At 41.9% G+C, this 17735-nt stretch overlaps 1 protein-coding gene across 2 annotated transcripts in view; it reads right to left on the bottom strand.

Annotated features, from left to right (window-relative positions):
- Window positions 1-460: 460 nt before the first annotated feature.
- The window catches only part of luzp1 (leucine zipper protein 1), a 39337-nt gene continuing 22062 nt past the window's right edge, over window positions 461-17735 (bottom strand). For both annotated transcript variants that reach the window (XM_008401887.2, XM_008401888.2), the window contains exons 3-8: window positions 12481-12818; window positions 8928-11079; window positions 7861-8369; window positions 7614-7790; window positions 1557-1795; window positions 461-601 (exon numbers count right to left, since the gene is read on the bottom strand). In XM_008401887.2, coding sequence (XP_008400109.1) covers window positions 1568-1795; window positions 7614-7790; window positions 7861-8369; window positions 8928-11079; window positions 12481-12612 — 3198 coding nt within the window. In that variant the 5' untranslated portion in view covers window positions 12613-12818 and the 3' untranslated portion in view covers window positions 461-601; window positions 1557-1567. The remainder of the gene's footprint in view (window positions 602-1556; window positions 1796-7613; window positions 7791-7860; window positions 8370-8927; window positions 11080-12480; window positions 12819-17735) is intronic.

The following is a 17735-nucleotide window of genomic DNA, read 5'->3' as shown; positions in this document are numbered from 1 at the left end:
GAATCCAGAACCGGTGTTCGGTTTGAAACTCCCTCCCCATGTTCATCGCGTTTCGGCGAGTTTTTCCCCACCTGACCCCGAGAAGGAAGAGGAAGCGAATCACACAGAAATAAAACAAAAAAATAATACAATGATCCCAATTTCGCCGACTGTTCCTTTAAGCAGCGTGCATACCGAGTCGCATGCCGAGTCGCAGCCTTCAAGTGCTTTTCTTTTTCTACTTACAGCCATGCAGCCAGCAGCCATTATGCGGCGCTGCTGGAGCTGCTGGAGCCTTCGCCGCGCTCCAGGTTGTTCGTATGCATGAGGAGAAGAAGAAGAAGAAGAGGAGGAGGAGGAGGAGTTGGGGCTGATGGAGTAACAGGATTAATTCACTTCCTGCTTTTGGTCACATGGGAGGGAGGTGGTTTGTTTCTGCAGGACAATCCGGCGCAGAGTGTGGGGGGGGGGAAACATTATGACATCATAACATCCAACAGGAAGTAGAAGAGGAAGCAGGGGGCGGAGCCTCAGCTGCTCTAAGATGTTTTCTTTAGTTCACTTGGCGCAGGTGATCGGATCGCATGGCTGCTGGAAAGCTGGCTCAGAGCTGAACGGAGAGCTGCCGAGGAATAAATACAGCAACGTTAGATTAAAATGCTTCAGATTAAAAATCATCTGAAAGAATTCACAGACAAATAATTCAGMTCATTTGGTGACAATTATGGGAAAATATGTTTTATTTCCAGTAAACTTCCAGAAAATAATCTCCTGAAATAAAGATMATGATATTAAACGGTAGTTTGGAGGAAATTATMACAGAAAAATRTGAATTTAATGATGCAGAAATTAAATTTTCTGAGTTTTTTACCTGAAGCTGCCTCACCATCGAGATGTTTTACTTTTTATTCACCTTAAAACCACAAACATCACGTAGTGCACAATTAAAAGAGGAGGAGATAAAAATAATGTATGGTTTTTAAAGTTTTCATGAATAAAATCTGAAAAGTGTGGCATGCATTTATATCCAGATCCTCTACTGATGCTGTGGGGGAAAAAACTTTTCTTCAGCAACCYGATTGGTCAGAGCTGATGGGAAGATGGATGGAGTTAAATCCAGGAAGAAAAACGACYAACAATCATGATTTACACCAGAGGTCGTCAACATGGGGGCTGTGGCCCACAGGGGGGACGCAGAGGAGCTGCAGTAGGGTCATGAAATTTCTGATTGGATTTTTTATTTTTATTTTTTCAAACTTCCAAGTTATGACTTTAAATACATATCAACATTAATTCAACATATAACAAAATAATAGGCATAAAATTGTGCATTTCAGTCAGAAATATGTCAGTTTGTCTGTTCAGTTCGTTAAAAGTGCAAAAACATTGAAGACGTTAGAATGGCCTAGTCAAAGTTCAGATTGGTTCAAGACTTATGAATATATATTTTCTCCATCTGACCAATAAAACAACATTCATCCAGTTTGTAGCTTTAAAGTGACGAAATGTGAAAAAGTTTTCCAAAGTTTTTAAAAGTTCAACATTTCTGAACCGTCTAGAAACGAATCTCCTCTGACCTGCTTCCAGCCTAGCGATGCTCCGACTGACAGTGGCTCCAGGTTCTGCTTCCCGCTCCGGTTCTCCCCTCCGTCCGGGTCGCCGGCGCCGGGCCTCTACCGGACCACGGCTCCCCGCCTCGGGTCGCGGCGCCACCCGCCTTGGTCAGCCGGTCGTAGGAGGCGCCGGGCGGCGGGTGGCGCCTCCAAGAGGCCGGGCTGCTGCACGGGTTCACAGCCGGGTCCGGGGCGTCTTTAGCCTGGAAGGAAGGAGGTCAGAGGTCAAAACACAGCCGGACTTAAGTCCGGGTTCGTTGAAGCAAATTGGCGAGTTACTGGCAATGAAACAGAATTAAAAGAATTTAAGAAATTTAGTTTTAAAGTCAAAAATCTGCAAGATGAAACTTGCAGATTTTTGCAAGTTTCATCTTGCAAAGATGAAACTTTGCAAGTTTCATCTTGCAAAGTTTCATCTTGCTTTCTGAGTTTCTAGAAAACTCAGAAATTTTCTAGAAAAATTTTGAATTTTCTGTCAAAAGTCAAAAAGTTTAAACTTAAAGTCAGAAATTTCAAACTTTCTTTCTAGAAATTTCCAGATTTTTTTTCTGCAACTAATTAAAAGACTTTCCTAGTTTTTTCTGAGAYTTTSTGTGAAAATTTCCGCTTCAAATCCAGAAATCATCTTGTTTTTTCTAGACATTTTTTTGACTAATGTTTTTCTTCTAAAACCTTTAGAGCTCAGAAATGTCTCWGTTTTTTAGTKAGTTTCCTCCTCTGTGTTCTCTGAATGGCCCTGATGCGCCGTGTTTATGGAACATAAATGGCCTGTGCAGAACACGGAGAGATCCGTGTTTAATGTGTGGTTTTGTTTAAGCGGATTGGAACATAAACAGATCCGTATTTTCTCCTCCAGCCGGGATGTTTCTCATATGTGGCTATTAAACACAAGCTGCTTGGTGTGCGACACAGAAAGTCTGCCAGGGGAAAAATTCCCAACCAAAAACCCCAAACATGCCCCAAGCTGAGAGATTTATAATTTTGGTGGGCTGACTAGAAAATAAAGCCCAAGTTACTAGCTTGCGGCTGCAGCCTCGGCACGTTCCCTGCTCGTCGCCCCGGTAACCCCGGTAACCCCGCTGCAGGAAGATGACGGTGCAGTTCCAGCAGCCCGCTCCTGTAATTTCAGCTTTTTAAAAAAAAAAACAAAAAAAAAACACCATAATTAGTGAAAGTTGTTGGGCTTGGAGCGAGTTCTGACTAATTGGCTCTAATGGAGCCCCGCTGGCCGGGCCGTTCCCGGTCTCCATGGCAACAGACAGGAAGCGAGTCACCGGCCAGCACCGCCGAGCGGCGTGCTCAGCGTGGTCACTTCCTGCTGCAGACGCCGAGGGAGGAAACGGGCATTTTCTCCTTCTTTGGTCACCAAAAGTTCGCTGATGGGACAACCTGAAGGTGAGCTGCGCTCCGGAAAAGTTTCTACACCTTTCATCACGTTTATGTCAGACTCAGAAATGTACAAGTTGTTTTCAAGCAGTTTTTTGACTTTCTGAGAAGAAAAGTCAAAAAACTTTTTTTTTACAAATAAAAATCTTATAAGTGTGGCAGGCACATGTACTCAGCCTCTCTTAATCCGATAAATAAAATCCAGTTGCTGTCAGAAATCAGCTCCTATGTGTCGGAAAACTAGCATTTTTCAACATCCTGMACACAACATCCTACAGTTTAACATGGTGATGGCAGCATAATGCTGTGGGGATGCTTTTCTTCAGCAGGGGCAGGAATCCAAGACAGTCATGAAATAAAAACTTGGTAGAACCTCAAGAAGACTTGAATATTTTCTAATTAAATTAAATTAATTTTAGCCTAAACTCTGTTAGCCAACATGCTACCATCAGGGTTTCTGCCGGCGGTCGGGGAACCGAGGCGGTCCAGCAGCGGCCCGCCATATTTTGGTTTTAGAAGATGTTAAGTTGACAGGAAGTGTAAAAATATCACTGTAATTAAATGTTACTGTATAACAGTGAAACAAAGAGATAAAGGTTCGRGCGAATCCAAAAGTCTGGAAAGGTCAATATTAAGAGATTCACCTTCACTGATGTTTTAGGGAATCGGCTCTTCTGTCTGCTTGGTGAAAATGAAACCAGATGCAGGTAAAGGAGAAAAACATTAAATTAAAGAAGTGAATAAAGCAGCAACACAGTTAAAYCTGAGGCTGTTGGCAGAATCACTGACTTTCTGACCAAATCCGACTCAAACTCTGGTCTTTATCAGCTGAATTAGTTTCCTGCAGCCTGAATGGAGACGAGCTCCTGTTAAATAAATCACATCCCTGCTCCAACTGGTTCTCCTCTGCACCGGTGTTGAGGAATGGTGCAGCGCTGCCAACACAAACTCTTAAATCAGCCTGAGCGCGCTGCGCGTGAAACGTCACGCCATGGCGACTTCCTGCCCCGATCATCCAACATGGCGGCTCTGACCGGCGTCCCGCAGCGAGGACTTTACACGCCGCTTTGCTGYGTTTCAGTTCAGCGGATCAGGATGTTTTTGGGATCTGAGGTCGGCCAAACRTTCATGTCCTGACTGAGGTGGGGAAGGTTGAGTGGAAGGAAAAAGTGCATCAGTGAGGCTAAGCTCATCCAGAACCAGACGAGGAGAAGCAGCATTCAGTTTCTACGCACCACAGATTTGGAACAAACTTCCAGAAAACTGTAAAACAGCTGAAACACTGGGTGCCTTTAAATCTCAACTTAAAACCCACCTGTTTAGAGTTGCTTATGGCTAAATTAGGGTTAGAGTGCGGGTTTTGATGTCTTCCATGTTTTTATGTCTTTAATGTTTTTAATTTTTTCTTCTTTCTTTTCGACGTTTTAATGATGTAATGTTTTTTTGGTTTTTTTTTAGTTTTTATTTTTATTTTTTATTATTATTTTTTTTTAAATCTCTCTCTTTCTCACTGATTATTTCTGTTTTTATTTTAATTATGTAAAGCACTTTGAAATGCCTTGCTGCTGAAATGTGCTATACAAATAAAATTTGATTGATTGATTGATTGATTGATTGATTCAGGAGTTTGAGGTTATCGATATCTGATATCAGGAGAAAATATTTAGTTGTTTTAAGCTGCATTAAAACAATAATCACTTGATTAACTTCAAGTTATTTATGGAAACCAATATCCAGCATAGATGATGAGGTTTGCCTTTCAGGACAGAAAGCTAACAGAAAAATAATCCAAAAAGAAAGAATTGGGAAATAAAGGAAATAAATCCTCAATAAATCTTTTTCTGCCTGTTTTTACAATCAGATTAAATTTACACATTTTGAAAAATCTGGGAAATTCTTCATCGACCAGCCAAGATGGAGATGAATCAATATTAATCCAGATGTAAGCTGCGATCAGTCCGCCTGCGCTGCCTCCTGCAGACCGACTGATTAACTGATCACACATTATTGATCCACGATCAGCTGATCCCAGATCTGTTCGGGGCTCAGCAGCTCACATGACGGATCAATTCTGCAGATTAACATGTTTTTCTGTTAAAAATCAACTAAGAATGAGTTAAAGCCACAACTGATGATTATTTTAATAATCTATTATTCTGACAATTAATTGATTAATCAGATTAATTGATAAATTAAAAATGGCCACAGTTTGCTCATTTTTTGTTTGGCAATTTAAAACAATTTATTCATTAGAAATACATAAAAATATGYAAATACATGTGATTTAATWMATTTTTAAATAAGAAAATAAACATTTTATTCCCTGCAATAGCAGCACTCCTTCAGGGAACGCTTGGTCATTTGTAGCATTATTTAGAGTAAATAGTGTGAAAAGCTCAGCTCTTTCTGCTTGATGTAATATTAAAACTGTTTAATGAAACTTCTTATTTTATAGAATTTGAACCAAGTGAAGCTAAAACTGCCACTTGGGGATTTTTAGTGAGATCTGAATAATCAAATATGTATGGATTTAATTATTATATTGTCTTCTCACCAATTCAAAATCTGTATTACTTTGTAATTTGACACCATGAAATTGGGCCTCCGTCTCTTTAAGAAGCTCCTGCTCTTTCTGAAGCTCCGCCTTCAGGAAGTCATCCCAACATGGCTCCTCTATTAACCCTTTAACCASATTTTTACCTGCGTTTYTCTGAAAAGTAGCTCCTATAAGAACAGTAGTTCCACCAGGTGTTTGCTTGTTGCTGCTAGCTAGTCTGAAGRAGCTGAGAGGGGGAGGAGCTAAGTCTCAGAGGCGGGGCTAGGTTCACTCAGGGTTTGCCATTTGGTCAACTTGTTTGAAACTTCAGGTGGAAGTATTTGCTATAACCTGGTGCCATGCATCTCAATTTGTAAATTCACAAATTGAGCATCTCTCAACAAAACAAATGCACACCACACTTTCCAGATTTACATTTATCTTAAAGTAATTTAAAGTTAAATAATTTGTACTTTCTTTAGCAGGTTCTGCAGGACGATGCAGGAACACACCAATGTTCCAGGTCTGGTTCTGATCCAGGAAGTGGAGACAGCGAGTCGCTTTGTGATGCTGCTTGAATAATGACTTTAGCCTGATAGCATGTGTGTCGTAACTCTGAGTTTTTGGACACTTCTGCTTGGTTTTTGCTTCTTTTTAGATGCCAAAAAACAGCAAAACAAAGCAGAACCTTAARAATCARGACAAATTAACCTTGTTGACYTATGAMCAGCGGGTTTYAACACAAACTCAAACCTTAGCAGCAGTTCTGTGAACATCCAGAGGTATGTTTGTGTAAAACAGCACGGCACCGTCAATTTATAGCACTTTTAAACTGCAAAGGTCCATTTTTTCTTCTCCTTGAGGGTTTGAACCTTCTTTTCCCACAGTTGGTGTCTGTTTTTTTTTTTACTTCCTTCCTTTCTGCTGTGCCCCACCCTTCTCTCTTTGTGCACCGAGGCAGCGGGAGGGAAGCCTGCAGAAACTGTTTCTGAAGTCGCAGAGCTCTGGCATGGAGGAGGAAAAACACAAACCGCTTCTTCTGGACAGATCCAGAAAAAAATTCACATCTGATTGGAGATGAACTTCAATCACATGTTAGAGAGAAACAGCTCTTGGAGATAATTGCTGATTTAGAAATCATCTTAAGGTGCTTGGAAAAGATCTTTACAAAAAATCTAAAACTACTTGGATAATATGGTTTACAGTATTCACCTTCCCTTCTGGATTAATAAAGTATTTTTTAATTTAATTGAGTCCTTTGGCTGACATTTGACWAAAGRACCGCAGCAGCTGAAAATGTAACAATCTWTTTTAGCTAGCGCTAGTTTTTAAGCTAATTTTAGTTAATGCACTGCTGCTGGTGTTCTACATGTAGTGAATGTAATGCTCTGTGTTTAATGTTAGCCAACATGCTAACTAGCATGTTAGTGAATTTTAGCCTATAGGCTGTGGCTTCAATATCTGATGGAGTATGCTAATGTTAGCCCATATGTTACTATTAAGCTACTAAAAAGCTATCATTAGCTCTTYAGCTAATTTTGGTTTATATACTGCTGTTAGCATCACATTGTACATAAGCAAATTAATGCTGATCTATATGATAGGCTTCACTAAATGGGAAAGAAATAAAGTGGAGTCAGAATTTAGTGGTTGGAATATTTTTCTTTTGTGTTTGGCTAATGACTACGAGCCATTTTTCCTGCTAGCGCTAGCCTACCTAGTGTTTTTTTTGGTTGCATTTACCCAGAATGCCCTGTGCTGTAGTCCATTTCCTGCTTTTGGAGGGGTCTCCGGTCCGCTTGGTGTTCACATAGCATTCAAACCGAACCAGAGTTCACTTCAACAGAACCCAGACCAAGGTTTATAGGCAGACCACAGTTTGTTGTTTTGGTCAGAGCTCGATTACATACCTGCGCAAACGAACCGGACTCTAGACAAACTAATCCGCTTTAATGTAACAAAGTTGGTGAGAATGCAAGTTCAAATCGGCTAAAGCTAAGATGATGGGATCAGACTGGTAATGGTATTCGCTTCATTAGTTCAGATCTGAAACAATTAAACATTAATTTTCAAATTAATATGAATGTTTGTCGTCCTACCAGTGGTGCCTGGGAGTACGACCGGCTCCAGGACTGGGAGGTAACTGGTGCATGGGGAATGGTCCTTCCCAGAATTCCTGCATCCGTAACCGGAGACTCGGACCTCCGGTCTCGGCGCAGCATCAGTTCTTCTGCTTCCTTAGCGCTTGTCGCGCTGTTGTACCGCCGCATGTACGCCTGGGACGGACAGCAGGAGGTTACTCGGTTGCTGTGCGTTCTGGGTAAAGACAGACTGGCTCGTTCTCACCTCTGCTGGTTTAGTTCCTTTCTGCGGCGCTGCGTTGTTCACAGCTTCCTCCGAGTCAAAGGTGGTCGCCCGGTACGCCCTCCATGTTGTCGCCGTCTCTGCTTCGTCTTCGGACCCGACGTCCATCAGCGCCTTGCTCGCCTTGTTCCTCCAGGTGCTCCTCACGGTCACGTTCTTCGTGTCTGATGATGCGTCGTCCGCGGAGAGCTCGGTTTGCCTCTGGCTCCTCCAGCTGGTCACCGTCGCCGTGCTGCTGCCGCTCTCGAAGCCCGACTCAGTGTCGTTGAAGTCCGAGGACCGGCGCCGGCCGCCGCCGCTGCGCTGGTGGCTCACATGGCTGCTGGAGGCCTCCAGCCTGGAGGCGCTGTGGAGTTTGGACYTCGTCGGCCCGTCGCTGCGCTCGCCGTCGCCACAGTCCTGGTCTTGGCACGGCCGCAAAGCGATTTCACTCTTAGGGATGGAAATCTCATACGGGATGGAAATGCTGCCGCGGTGGTCACTGCTGGGTCCTGGAAGGCAGCAGACACACAACGCAAAAAAACGTAAATAATGATAAATTATCTGTGAACTCAAACAGATTCAACTAATTAACACCAACACACTTTATATATTTAAATTAATGTGTATTTGTGTATTTTTAATAATATTTTGATAATACATAAAATATATAAATATTATTTTTCATACTATTTAATATAGAACAAAACAATAAGTAGTAGTAATAATAATGATCTCATTATTAACATATCATTTAATGTTAATTAGTATAAGATTAAAAAATTTGCAATACATTAATATTATTATTGCTATTATTATTAGCAGAAGTAGTAACAATAAGGATCATTATATTGATAAACAACTTGTATTACAAGAATAAAATGCAATACTTTTATTGATATCATTTAATGAAAACAAATAATCCTATGAATAATCATGTATAACATTATTATAACACTTTACATTCTTGGAATAATAATGCTAATAAAACAAAAATACTTTGTAATAAGAATTACATCACCATTATTATTATTATTATCATCAGTTATTAAAATGATAGCTGCACCTACCTATGACGAAGTTGCTGGTCGACGTGTGGCGCTCCTTCACCGGCATCGGCTCGCTGGATAAGCTGCTGCTGCGGCTGCTGGTTCTGGAGGAACTGGGGTCACTGGGGTAGATGGTGATGCTGCTGGTCATTTTGCTGCTGCTGCTCACAATCGGCTTGGTGGAGATCTTGGGTTTGCCGTTTGTTGACAAGGACTCTGAAATCATGACTTCCTTCCTGTCGATCTCAACAATCGCGGGCTTGATGACGGCCTTTGACCTCAGCGCCTCCCGGGGGCTGCAGACTCTCTGGATCTCGATGGACGACGGCGTCTGGACGGGAGTGTGGCGGCCTCCTCCGTCGGCCGGCTGCGCCCTGCTGAACAACTCCTCGTCGAAGGAGCTCCTGGAGGAAGACCCCTCCGACTGCGAGTCGTGGACGTGAGGGTATCTGGTGTACCTGGAGCTGGTCGTCCTGCTGCTCACCGACGCGCTAATCGTCTCAGCTACAGGTTCCACTTCCGAGGGTCTTGAGCCGGTGGATTCGGTCTCAGATGCAGATGAATGGCTGTCTGAGCCGACGTCGTTGGGCAGCAGCGGAGTGACGTGAGATCTGTAGGCCGTGTACGACCCGTTGGCTTTGGACACCAAAGACTCCTGAACGGTGTCTGTTGGTTCCGGATCAGAGGCGGACACCGCCTCCTTCTCCGCTGCAGACACGTTGTTCACGCCAACACTCTCTGGCACAGCGTCAGAGTTGTTCGACTCGGTGTCACTGCCTCCGTACGCTTTAGAGAACCTCTCTCTGTTCTTCGCCTCGGCGTCCGTCTGCTTGAACGGCGACCTCTGAGGCTTCGGTTCATTAGCAGCTGGAGGGTAGCGGCTCAGGACGGAGGCCTTCTTAACTTCGGAGGTTTGCGAGGCTCCTTTAGGGCGTTCCTCAGGGAATCGAGACGTTACTCCGTTGTCTGAAGAAACGGTAGCAGACGTGGTTTTGGGAGTCCGTCTGTTCCTCAGAGCAGGACTCAGAGGCCGCCTCGTCATCTTTGGGGAACTCTCGCCTTTGCCCCTCAGCATGGTTTCTCTCCTGTGCTGAGGGGAAAGCTCCCGGACCCGGTGCTTTGGAGAGCCCGGCTCTGTAAACGCTGCAGAACTTTTAAATTTGGGCTTCTCTTGCCTGAAGCCCGTCGATACCGCCTCCTCGTTCTCAGCTTTGCCATTCTCCAGGACCTTTGCAGGGCTTCCATTGCCGTGTTTTTCGACATTCCCGATTCCTTTACCCCCAATCCCAGCTTTTCCACACAGCTGCATCCGGAGCTGCTCCACCTGTTCGCTCAGTTGGCGAGATCGCCTTTGCTCCACCTGAAACTTCTCGTGAAGCTCTCCGTTCTTGAACTGGGAGTTCTTCAGATCCTCCTCCACTGCCTCCATCTGCTTGAGGCGGTTCTTCAGCTTCTCCACTTCCTGAGTCAGCTCCTTTACTTTGTTGTCTTCCTCCTGCGAGCCCTTCTTGATCTCAGACTTGTTGATGATGCTTAGCTTCTCATCTGCTAGCTTCAGGTAGTCAAGGTTCTTCTTCCCTGCCAGTTTACTTGTGAAGAGCGTGGTAGAAGAAAGTTCGTCCTCAATTCTTGAGGTCATGAAGTCTGAACGATCTGGACTTTTTCTTTCCTCTGAAAGCTTCTGAATGATCTTCTCATCCTCTCTTTGCTTCTCAAGCAGCTTCTTCCGCTCGCTGACAAACGCCTGAGTGAAGGCCTTGAGCTTCTCCAGCTCTTTCGCCAGCGCCTGCTCCGCCTTGTCCAGCTTCGTCTCGGAGCCTTCGACTTCTTTCAAGCGCGCTCTGAGCGTCTCCAACTCCGAGGAGAGCTTCTTGGTCAGGTTCTTCTCCTCGTTGAGACTCAGGCACAGTTGGCTGCAGTCAGACTTGCTTTTAGCAAAAGCTTCCTCCAGTTTCTCCAGTTCAGCCATCCTTCGCTGAAGACGCTCGATCTCGCCCTTCAGCTCCTTGGTGAGGTTTTCCTCCTCTTCCAGTTTCTCGCGGACTGTGCGGCAGAGGTCCTCGGCTTTGCGTACCTCCTCATCCTTGCCCTGGATCTTCAGCAGACGTTTCCGTAGCGCCTCCACATCACCCAACAGGGACGAGTTGCTGCCTTCTGCTTGGATGATCTTGTCCTGCAGAGGACGGAATCATTAATCATTTCTGTCCTAAACAAAGTCTCCAATTTGTTCCTGCCTTCATCTCCCATTTATCAACCATTCAGACACATTGAACGAGCAACAGAGTTATTTTCAGGTTGGGTTTGAAGACTAGAGTTCAAATTTGTCAGTGGATATTCATTCTGTTTTTAAGTTAGCTTGAAACAGCTAAGCTACATTAAAAAAAATCCACATTTATTAATTTAAATGACAAAAGGTTTCACTGAAAAATATTTCTGGCCCCACGTTGATCTTGAAAACTAATGCATTCCTTTAAGCTCAGGTTTCATTTTGGGCAACTAGCCAACAGTTTTCGTGTTTTTGGTTGTCCACTAGAGGGCTCCACTGTCGCCAAGGCAGCAAAATGCAACATTTTTCAGGCAAAGTTGCTGCAGAGATAAAAGTTGTGTAGATGTGCGTCACACGTCTACACAATTGTAAGGAAATTAAATATTTTCTTAAGTGACTTTAGGAGATATAAAAACAAAATGTGAATGCAAACATAATGATAATCATTTTAATCAATGAATAATTTATTATTGGATAAGCTACTACTGTTGATAATCTGCATCAGTAATATTTTTACTAATGATATTTACATCAATATTTTAACATTTTAAATTTTCAGCAATATTTAAATACGCATTATTACTATTTATAATATGCATTATTTTATTAGAAATATTTTAAATAAAATTATGAATACGTGTAGAAATATTTTAATAATTTTATTACTAGCATTTTAATAAAATTATAATTTACATATTAATAATTTCAGCAATATTTAAATTATTGCAAAAATTCTGATATATTCTACAATATTTTGTCATCAGCAATATTATGTAATAATTCTATCATTTATATCAGCTATATTAATGATATGAATAATTATATTAATATTTTAATATGGAATTATTAATATTATCAATAGTAATAGTACTTATTCTCGTGTAAAAAATAAAACTGTGGACGAATTTAAAAAATTCACTTTTGAAGGGATAAAATTCCCAAATGTTATTATTATTAGTAGTAGTATGGATATTTCAGGGTAAAGTAGTTTTAACAAACTGTCTTGATGAAAATGCAAAACAATATTTGAATAAAATTTTTACAGCAGTTTTGTGGAAACAGACTATTTTCTTCCTTCGGGTCTCGATTGCGAGTTTTCTTTAAAAACGTTTTTAATCCGACACGGCAGAAAAACTAATAATCCACCAAAATGAACCCTGAACTCAACTGATCCGTTTCTGGGTCTAATAATTATCATAAGCAAATTCACCCTGACATTAATTTAAAGTAAATTATTGTAATAATGTGGTTCTGATCCCTGTAAGCTCGACCCAAACCGTTAAAGTCGTGGTGCGCAGCGCCACCAACCTGCAGGTCGAGCAGCTCGTCCTCAGACTTCTGCAGCTTGTTGGTCGCTTCTTCCAGTTCGTCCAGCCTCCTGCCAAGACTCTGCAGCTTGTGCCGTAAGTGGCGGTGCGTCATGTCTTTATGATCCGACATGGCTGCCGTCTTCAGATCCGATTCTTTTCTCTCTGTTTTCGACGTCCAGGTTATTGGAAAGCAGCGTTTTGGGACTTCCACATCTGTGTGGCGGTGATAGCAGGACCTCAAAGCGCTCTCCTGGTCCTCTTGTCAGCCTGGCTGGTTGCGGTTGTTTAGGTCTCCAAAAGTGCCTCTAAATGGTGTTTAGCAGACAAATCTGTCATCTGTAGGAGAGAAAGACAGGAAATGACACTAATTAGTCATCCATGATTTGTCAATGTCAGTTGCTGTTCCCAAAAGTAGCAAGAAAGACAGAAAAATGAGTCAAGAGTGGTTGATTACACCCATTTTACACAAAATTAAAAAATATTAAAAACACTAAAATAAATGTACTGTTCAACTGGAAAAGTTTGTTTCATCCTCCAAGTTATCCAAGCAGCAAATGTTTCATCTGAGCAGAGATAAAACAGCTGAGGATAAACAATTGAAGTGTTATTATTATTATTCATTTCAGTGTGAATTATTAATGCTGCCTTAGAGAACGAGGCAGTTGGAGCCATCAGTGGTTCAGGACTTCAAATCTCATTACACTGAGCCAGTTAATCACAGATGGTCCTTTTATGGGCATTTTCCCTTCAATTTCTTCCCAATAAGTTACATAAAAAAAAGCCTAAAAATGTTGTAAAATGTCCCATTTTCCCATGATGTGCTGATAGAACAGTCGGTCTGATAATTTAATGTTCTTATTATGAATCTGTTATAAAAACTAGAAAACAATCAGCTGTTTTCACCTTGAAATGCAAAACATGTAGGAAAATATGCAGCAGCTTCAAACATTTTAACCATCAGAATCAAATGATTCAGGGTTAATTTAATGCTTCGTTACACATTTTGAAAATGTGTCAGTTACTTATATTCATATCGAGAGTTACTTTTTACACTGAACATTAGCACAATTTTCAAATCAGAAACTCTTTTTGCTACGAAATTATTGAATTAATAGACATGAGCTCTGCAAAAATATTTTTAAAGTTTTTAATTTTATTTAGGTTCTTATTTAGTTCGTCTTTCCAAAATCTCAGGAACTCCTGATCATTCATGGAGATTTGTTTTAGAAATATGGACTGTGAACGCTGACATTAGCGTTAGCGGCTACCTGCTTAGCACTAAGATGCTAATTTAGGCTTGAAAAGCTTCTCTGATTGGCTAACTCCTTTTAGCACAACTTGAACACAACAGAAGTATTTTCAGATCCAATCAGATCCGTGCAGAAGCAGAAATTAACCTCCTGGGGGTTTGCTGCTGTTGGCAGATGTCGCTTGTGCGTCAGACTTACGGGTGTACCAGAAACGTGAAAATAAAACTGTTCCAGCTTGGAACTTTAGTATGTAAAAGTAAAAAAGAAAAAGAAATTAATTGTGTTAAAATTTTTAAAATAATGAAAATTTACATGCTAAAGTCCCGACCATAATAAATGGAAAACTAAAACACTAATCATCAGTTTTTTGTTTGTTTTTTACTTATTATTAGGAAAACCATGTATAGAGGACAAAACAAGTCGGAGGAGTAAATTTGACATATTACAGATCTCAGACCACGAATGCTTTTATAAATAATGGCACTTTTTTAAGGTGCTTTAGAAACACATTGAAGTGATTTGAAATGTTCAAACGCTAATAATTTGTGTTGGAATCATCCAAACACACCAAGGAAATTTCTCCAGCCTGACTTTCACCTTGCCTGTCCTTTGTAGTAGGTAGTGTGTGTGTGTGTGTGTGTGTGTGTGTGTGTGTGTGTGTGTGTGTGTGTGTGCGCTGCTCTGTCGTCCCACATCGATCCCTTCTTCCTGCTGACAGCAGCACATCTCGACCCACCGCCCGGCTGCTGCTCCCTCTGGACCGTCACTAAGAACCAGCAGATCACCAGGAAAGTCATGGCTGCCACCAACATGGCCGCCCTGTCGGTCAGGGGGCGGGGCTACTGGTTGCTACGGGTCACCACAGATCCCATGAATGATTCAGGTAGCAGCATCATCCCTTCCCCCCCCCATCAGCTTCTCACATTGACACCACAGAGGAAGAAAGAAGGTCCGTATCGACCCGATTGGAGGACGCCACATCTGGGCTCATCATCACTTATGTTACCCTCCCACCCCCAACCCGACGGCCGGCTCCACGGCTCCTCTTCCTCCCGCTTTACAGCCTCACCATCCTGAAGMCTGAAACCACAACACAGGAGGATCTGCGCAGCTTCCTTTGACGTCTCGCCGTAAATCTGCGTCTATATGAACCATGTGTGCAGAACTCTTTGACATGTCATTACGGCTCCTTTAAGATGGAATAATACACTTTCTATACTTTTATTTGGTGCGATGAAACCCAAAGCTGTCTCCCCGCAGCTCATTAAAGGTCTTATTAGAAGTAAATATGCTTTGAACGTACACATGTCACCGGGTTGTTCTGGTTCAGGAACGCTGACATGCAGCAGATAAAGTCGTGGAGGAACGGAGGGAAGCGGCAGAAACACCTTCGCTCCGTGTTTTCCTCAGCCGGTTGCTGGGATCCACGACCGTCCCGGCGACTGATCCCAGTCCAGCAGACTAAAAATACAGCATGAGATTCTCATAAATCGGTCAAAGAGAGATTTGGTCAGTGGTGGAAAATATTTCAGCTCTTTGTGGCGGATCAGAATGAGGCTCGGGGGGAAAACGCTGCCACTGAAAACTAGAAGGAGGGAAACGGTTTACCTGAGTTAGTGCAAAGTAAAAATAACAGCATGACCAGCAGAGATGGAGGTTTTATTGGGAAGCAAGTCATAAATCATCCCAAGAATTTATATTTGTACAAAAATCTGTTGAATGTCGTTTTTCCCAGAGGCCCTTCTACTCTGACACACCTAAATAAAATTCAGCGCAATTCAATGCTAGGTAAATATTTAGTAAATATTTAGCTTAGAGCTAAATATATAGCTTGCTAGCTAAAGATTCAACTTCAAACTTACGATTTAGCTAACAAGCTAAAGATTTAACTTTGCTTTAATTTAGTACGAGGATAAACATTTAGCCTCATGCTAAATACTTAGCTTGCAAGCTAAATATTTAGTTTAAAACTAAATATTTAGTTGAGTTAAATCGTTAATGGAGCTAAACTTCTGCTTGCTTGAGCACCAAATTTCAAGTCTTTCCACATATTGTCAAAAGGCTTTAACTAGGCCATTCTGTCATCTCTGACTATACGTTTATTGTCACTGTGATGGAAGATGAACCTCCTCTGCAGTCTCAAATCACTTACAGCCTCTCCACAGCATAATGCTACCACCGCCATGTTTCACTGTGAGCTTGATGAAAACTTCTGCTTTTTTTATTTGTAGGCCGTAAATTTAAATTTTCATCCCGTCTGACCGCAGCGCGTTCCTCCACTGGGAATGAAACAGTCGATTAATCTAATGCTGTTGATGCGTCTCTGCTGTTTTCCTTTAATCTGAGAATAAAAGTCAAACATCTACAAGACGTGGTTGAAGTTTAGCAGAACGGTTCTGTCAACCACTCCAGAGTTTCTTACAAACCCAAACCCAAACACACACACACACACACACACACACACACACCAAGGTTACAGCAGAAAGCATATAATTAAGGCTTCAGGCCTGACCGTTCCCCTTTAGTACATTTTGTTCTGTTCTGAGGAACAGCGGGGGGAGAAGACCCGCTCTCTCTTCTTGCACTTGACGTTAACTTGGTTTCGAGGCTCTTCTGCTTCAAAAACACGATCAACGGTCCAATCAGAAAGCACTTCTCCTTACAGGGAACGGGCCACAGGAACGGTCTTTATGCAAACGTACTGATGTGTGTGGATGGATGCTGGCGCAGCACTGGAACCACAAGATGGCGGAGRCCTGAAGCTTGGCCCGCACTGTCCCGTTTTCCAAGATAAAGAAAGCCGGCGTCCTATAATGGTCGGTTTGCCGTTTCCTGTGCYGTCATGTTGCCTTTTCCCGTTTCTAGCACTCTAGAAAAATGTCAACATGGAAGGTACGATTTCATTTCTGCAAAAATACGACTGAATGTACAAAAAAGGATCAATAGAGAACAGAGCTGCATTTTTTCCTCACAGATTCTGACTGAAAAGGTGCCGACATGACGGGAAACGGTTGAGMTGAACGTCGTCTGCAGGAGAGGAAGAGTTTTGTTTTTAYGGGAGAAAACGTGGAAGTGAACCGCACCGAACGACTGAACAGAAGCTGGGCGGCCGATGTTCACCGACGGTGGAACGTTAGGAGAAGTCAGAAAATAAAATATTTAAGCATGTCTCATTATTCAGTCAGATTTTCATCACGTCACAGTTTCAAACTAAATATCTGAATAGTAAGCTCAATATTTAGTTTACAAAGTAATATTTAGTTTGAAGCTAAATTATTTAGCTTGTAATCAAAATCCGTAGGTCAGGCTTTTTAAGGATGTGTGATCGGGCAGAAAACCACAAAAAAAAGAGAAAAAAGCTAAATAAAGAAAGGAAAAACAAAAAGRAAAATGCAGTAAAAGAAAAAAGGAATAAAAATGGGAAGATAAGAAAAAAGGATAAAACAAAAGCAAGAAAGGAAAGGAAGTAAAAAATTGGAAGAAAAAAGATATTTATTTGGAAAAAATTAAAAATGGAATAAATAAAAAAACTGAAAAAAACTGAAATGGGGAAAAAATGACAAAATGGTAAAAGGGGAAAATGAAAATATAAAAAAATAAACAAATGAGAAAAAACTGGAGAGAGAATTGGAAAAGGGGARAGAAAAAAGAAAGGAGTAAACAATATACAGTCTGATGCTTTTCAGATAATTTTTGATAGTTTRGTTGCTAAATGATGAAACAGAATTTTGTCTGACAACCAGATCAATAATCGAATCATCAGTGAATGTTTTGATTATTGATCGACTCCAAAGCTGTCTGGATTTGATTCATAAAAATCCAAAGTGCCTTCATAAAACTAAAGTAAATCTTTAATTTGAGCTCATGGAAGTGCTGACAGCAGACCTTCCCCAACGATCCCAGAGCGAGCGATCTGGCCGGAGCAGGAACTCCGTGACCCGGTGAGAGGGCGTGAGCGGCTGGGCCGCTGCCCTCCGTACCTATTTAAAACTCCCAGCAGCTG

This window comes from Poecilia reticulata, unplaced genomic scaffold (genome assembly GCF_000633615.1).
Source record: "Poecilia reticulata strain Guanapo unplaced genomic scaffold, Guppy_female_1.0+MT scaffold_145, whole genome shotgun sequence".
In the NCBI taxonomy this organism is placed as follows: Eukaryota; Metazoa; Chordata; class Actinopteri; order Cyprinodontiformes; family Poeciliidae; genus Poecilia; species Poecilia reticulata.
This window is presented reverse-complemented; position numbering and strand designations above follow the sequence as displayed.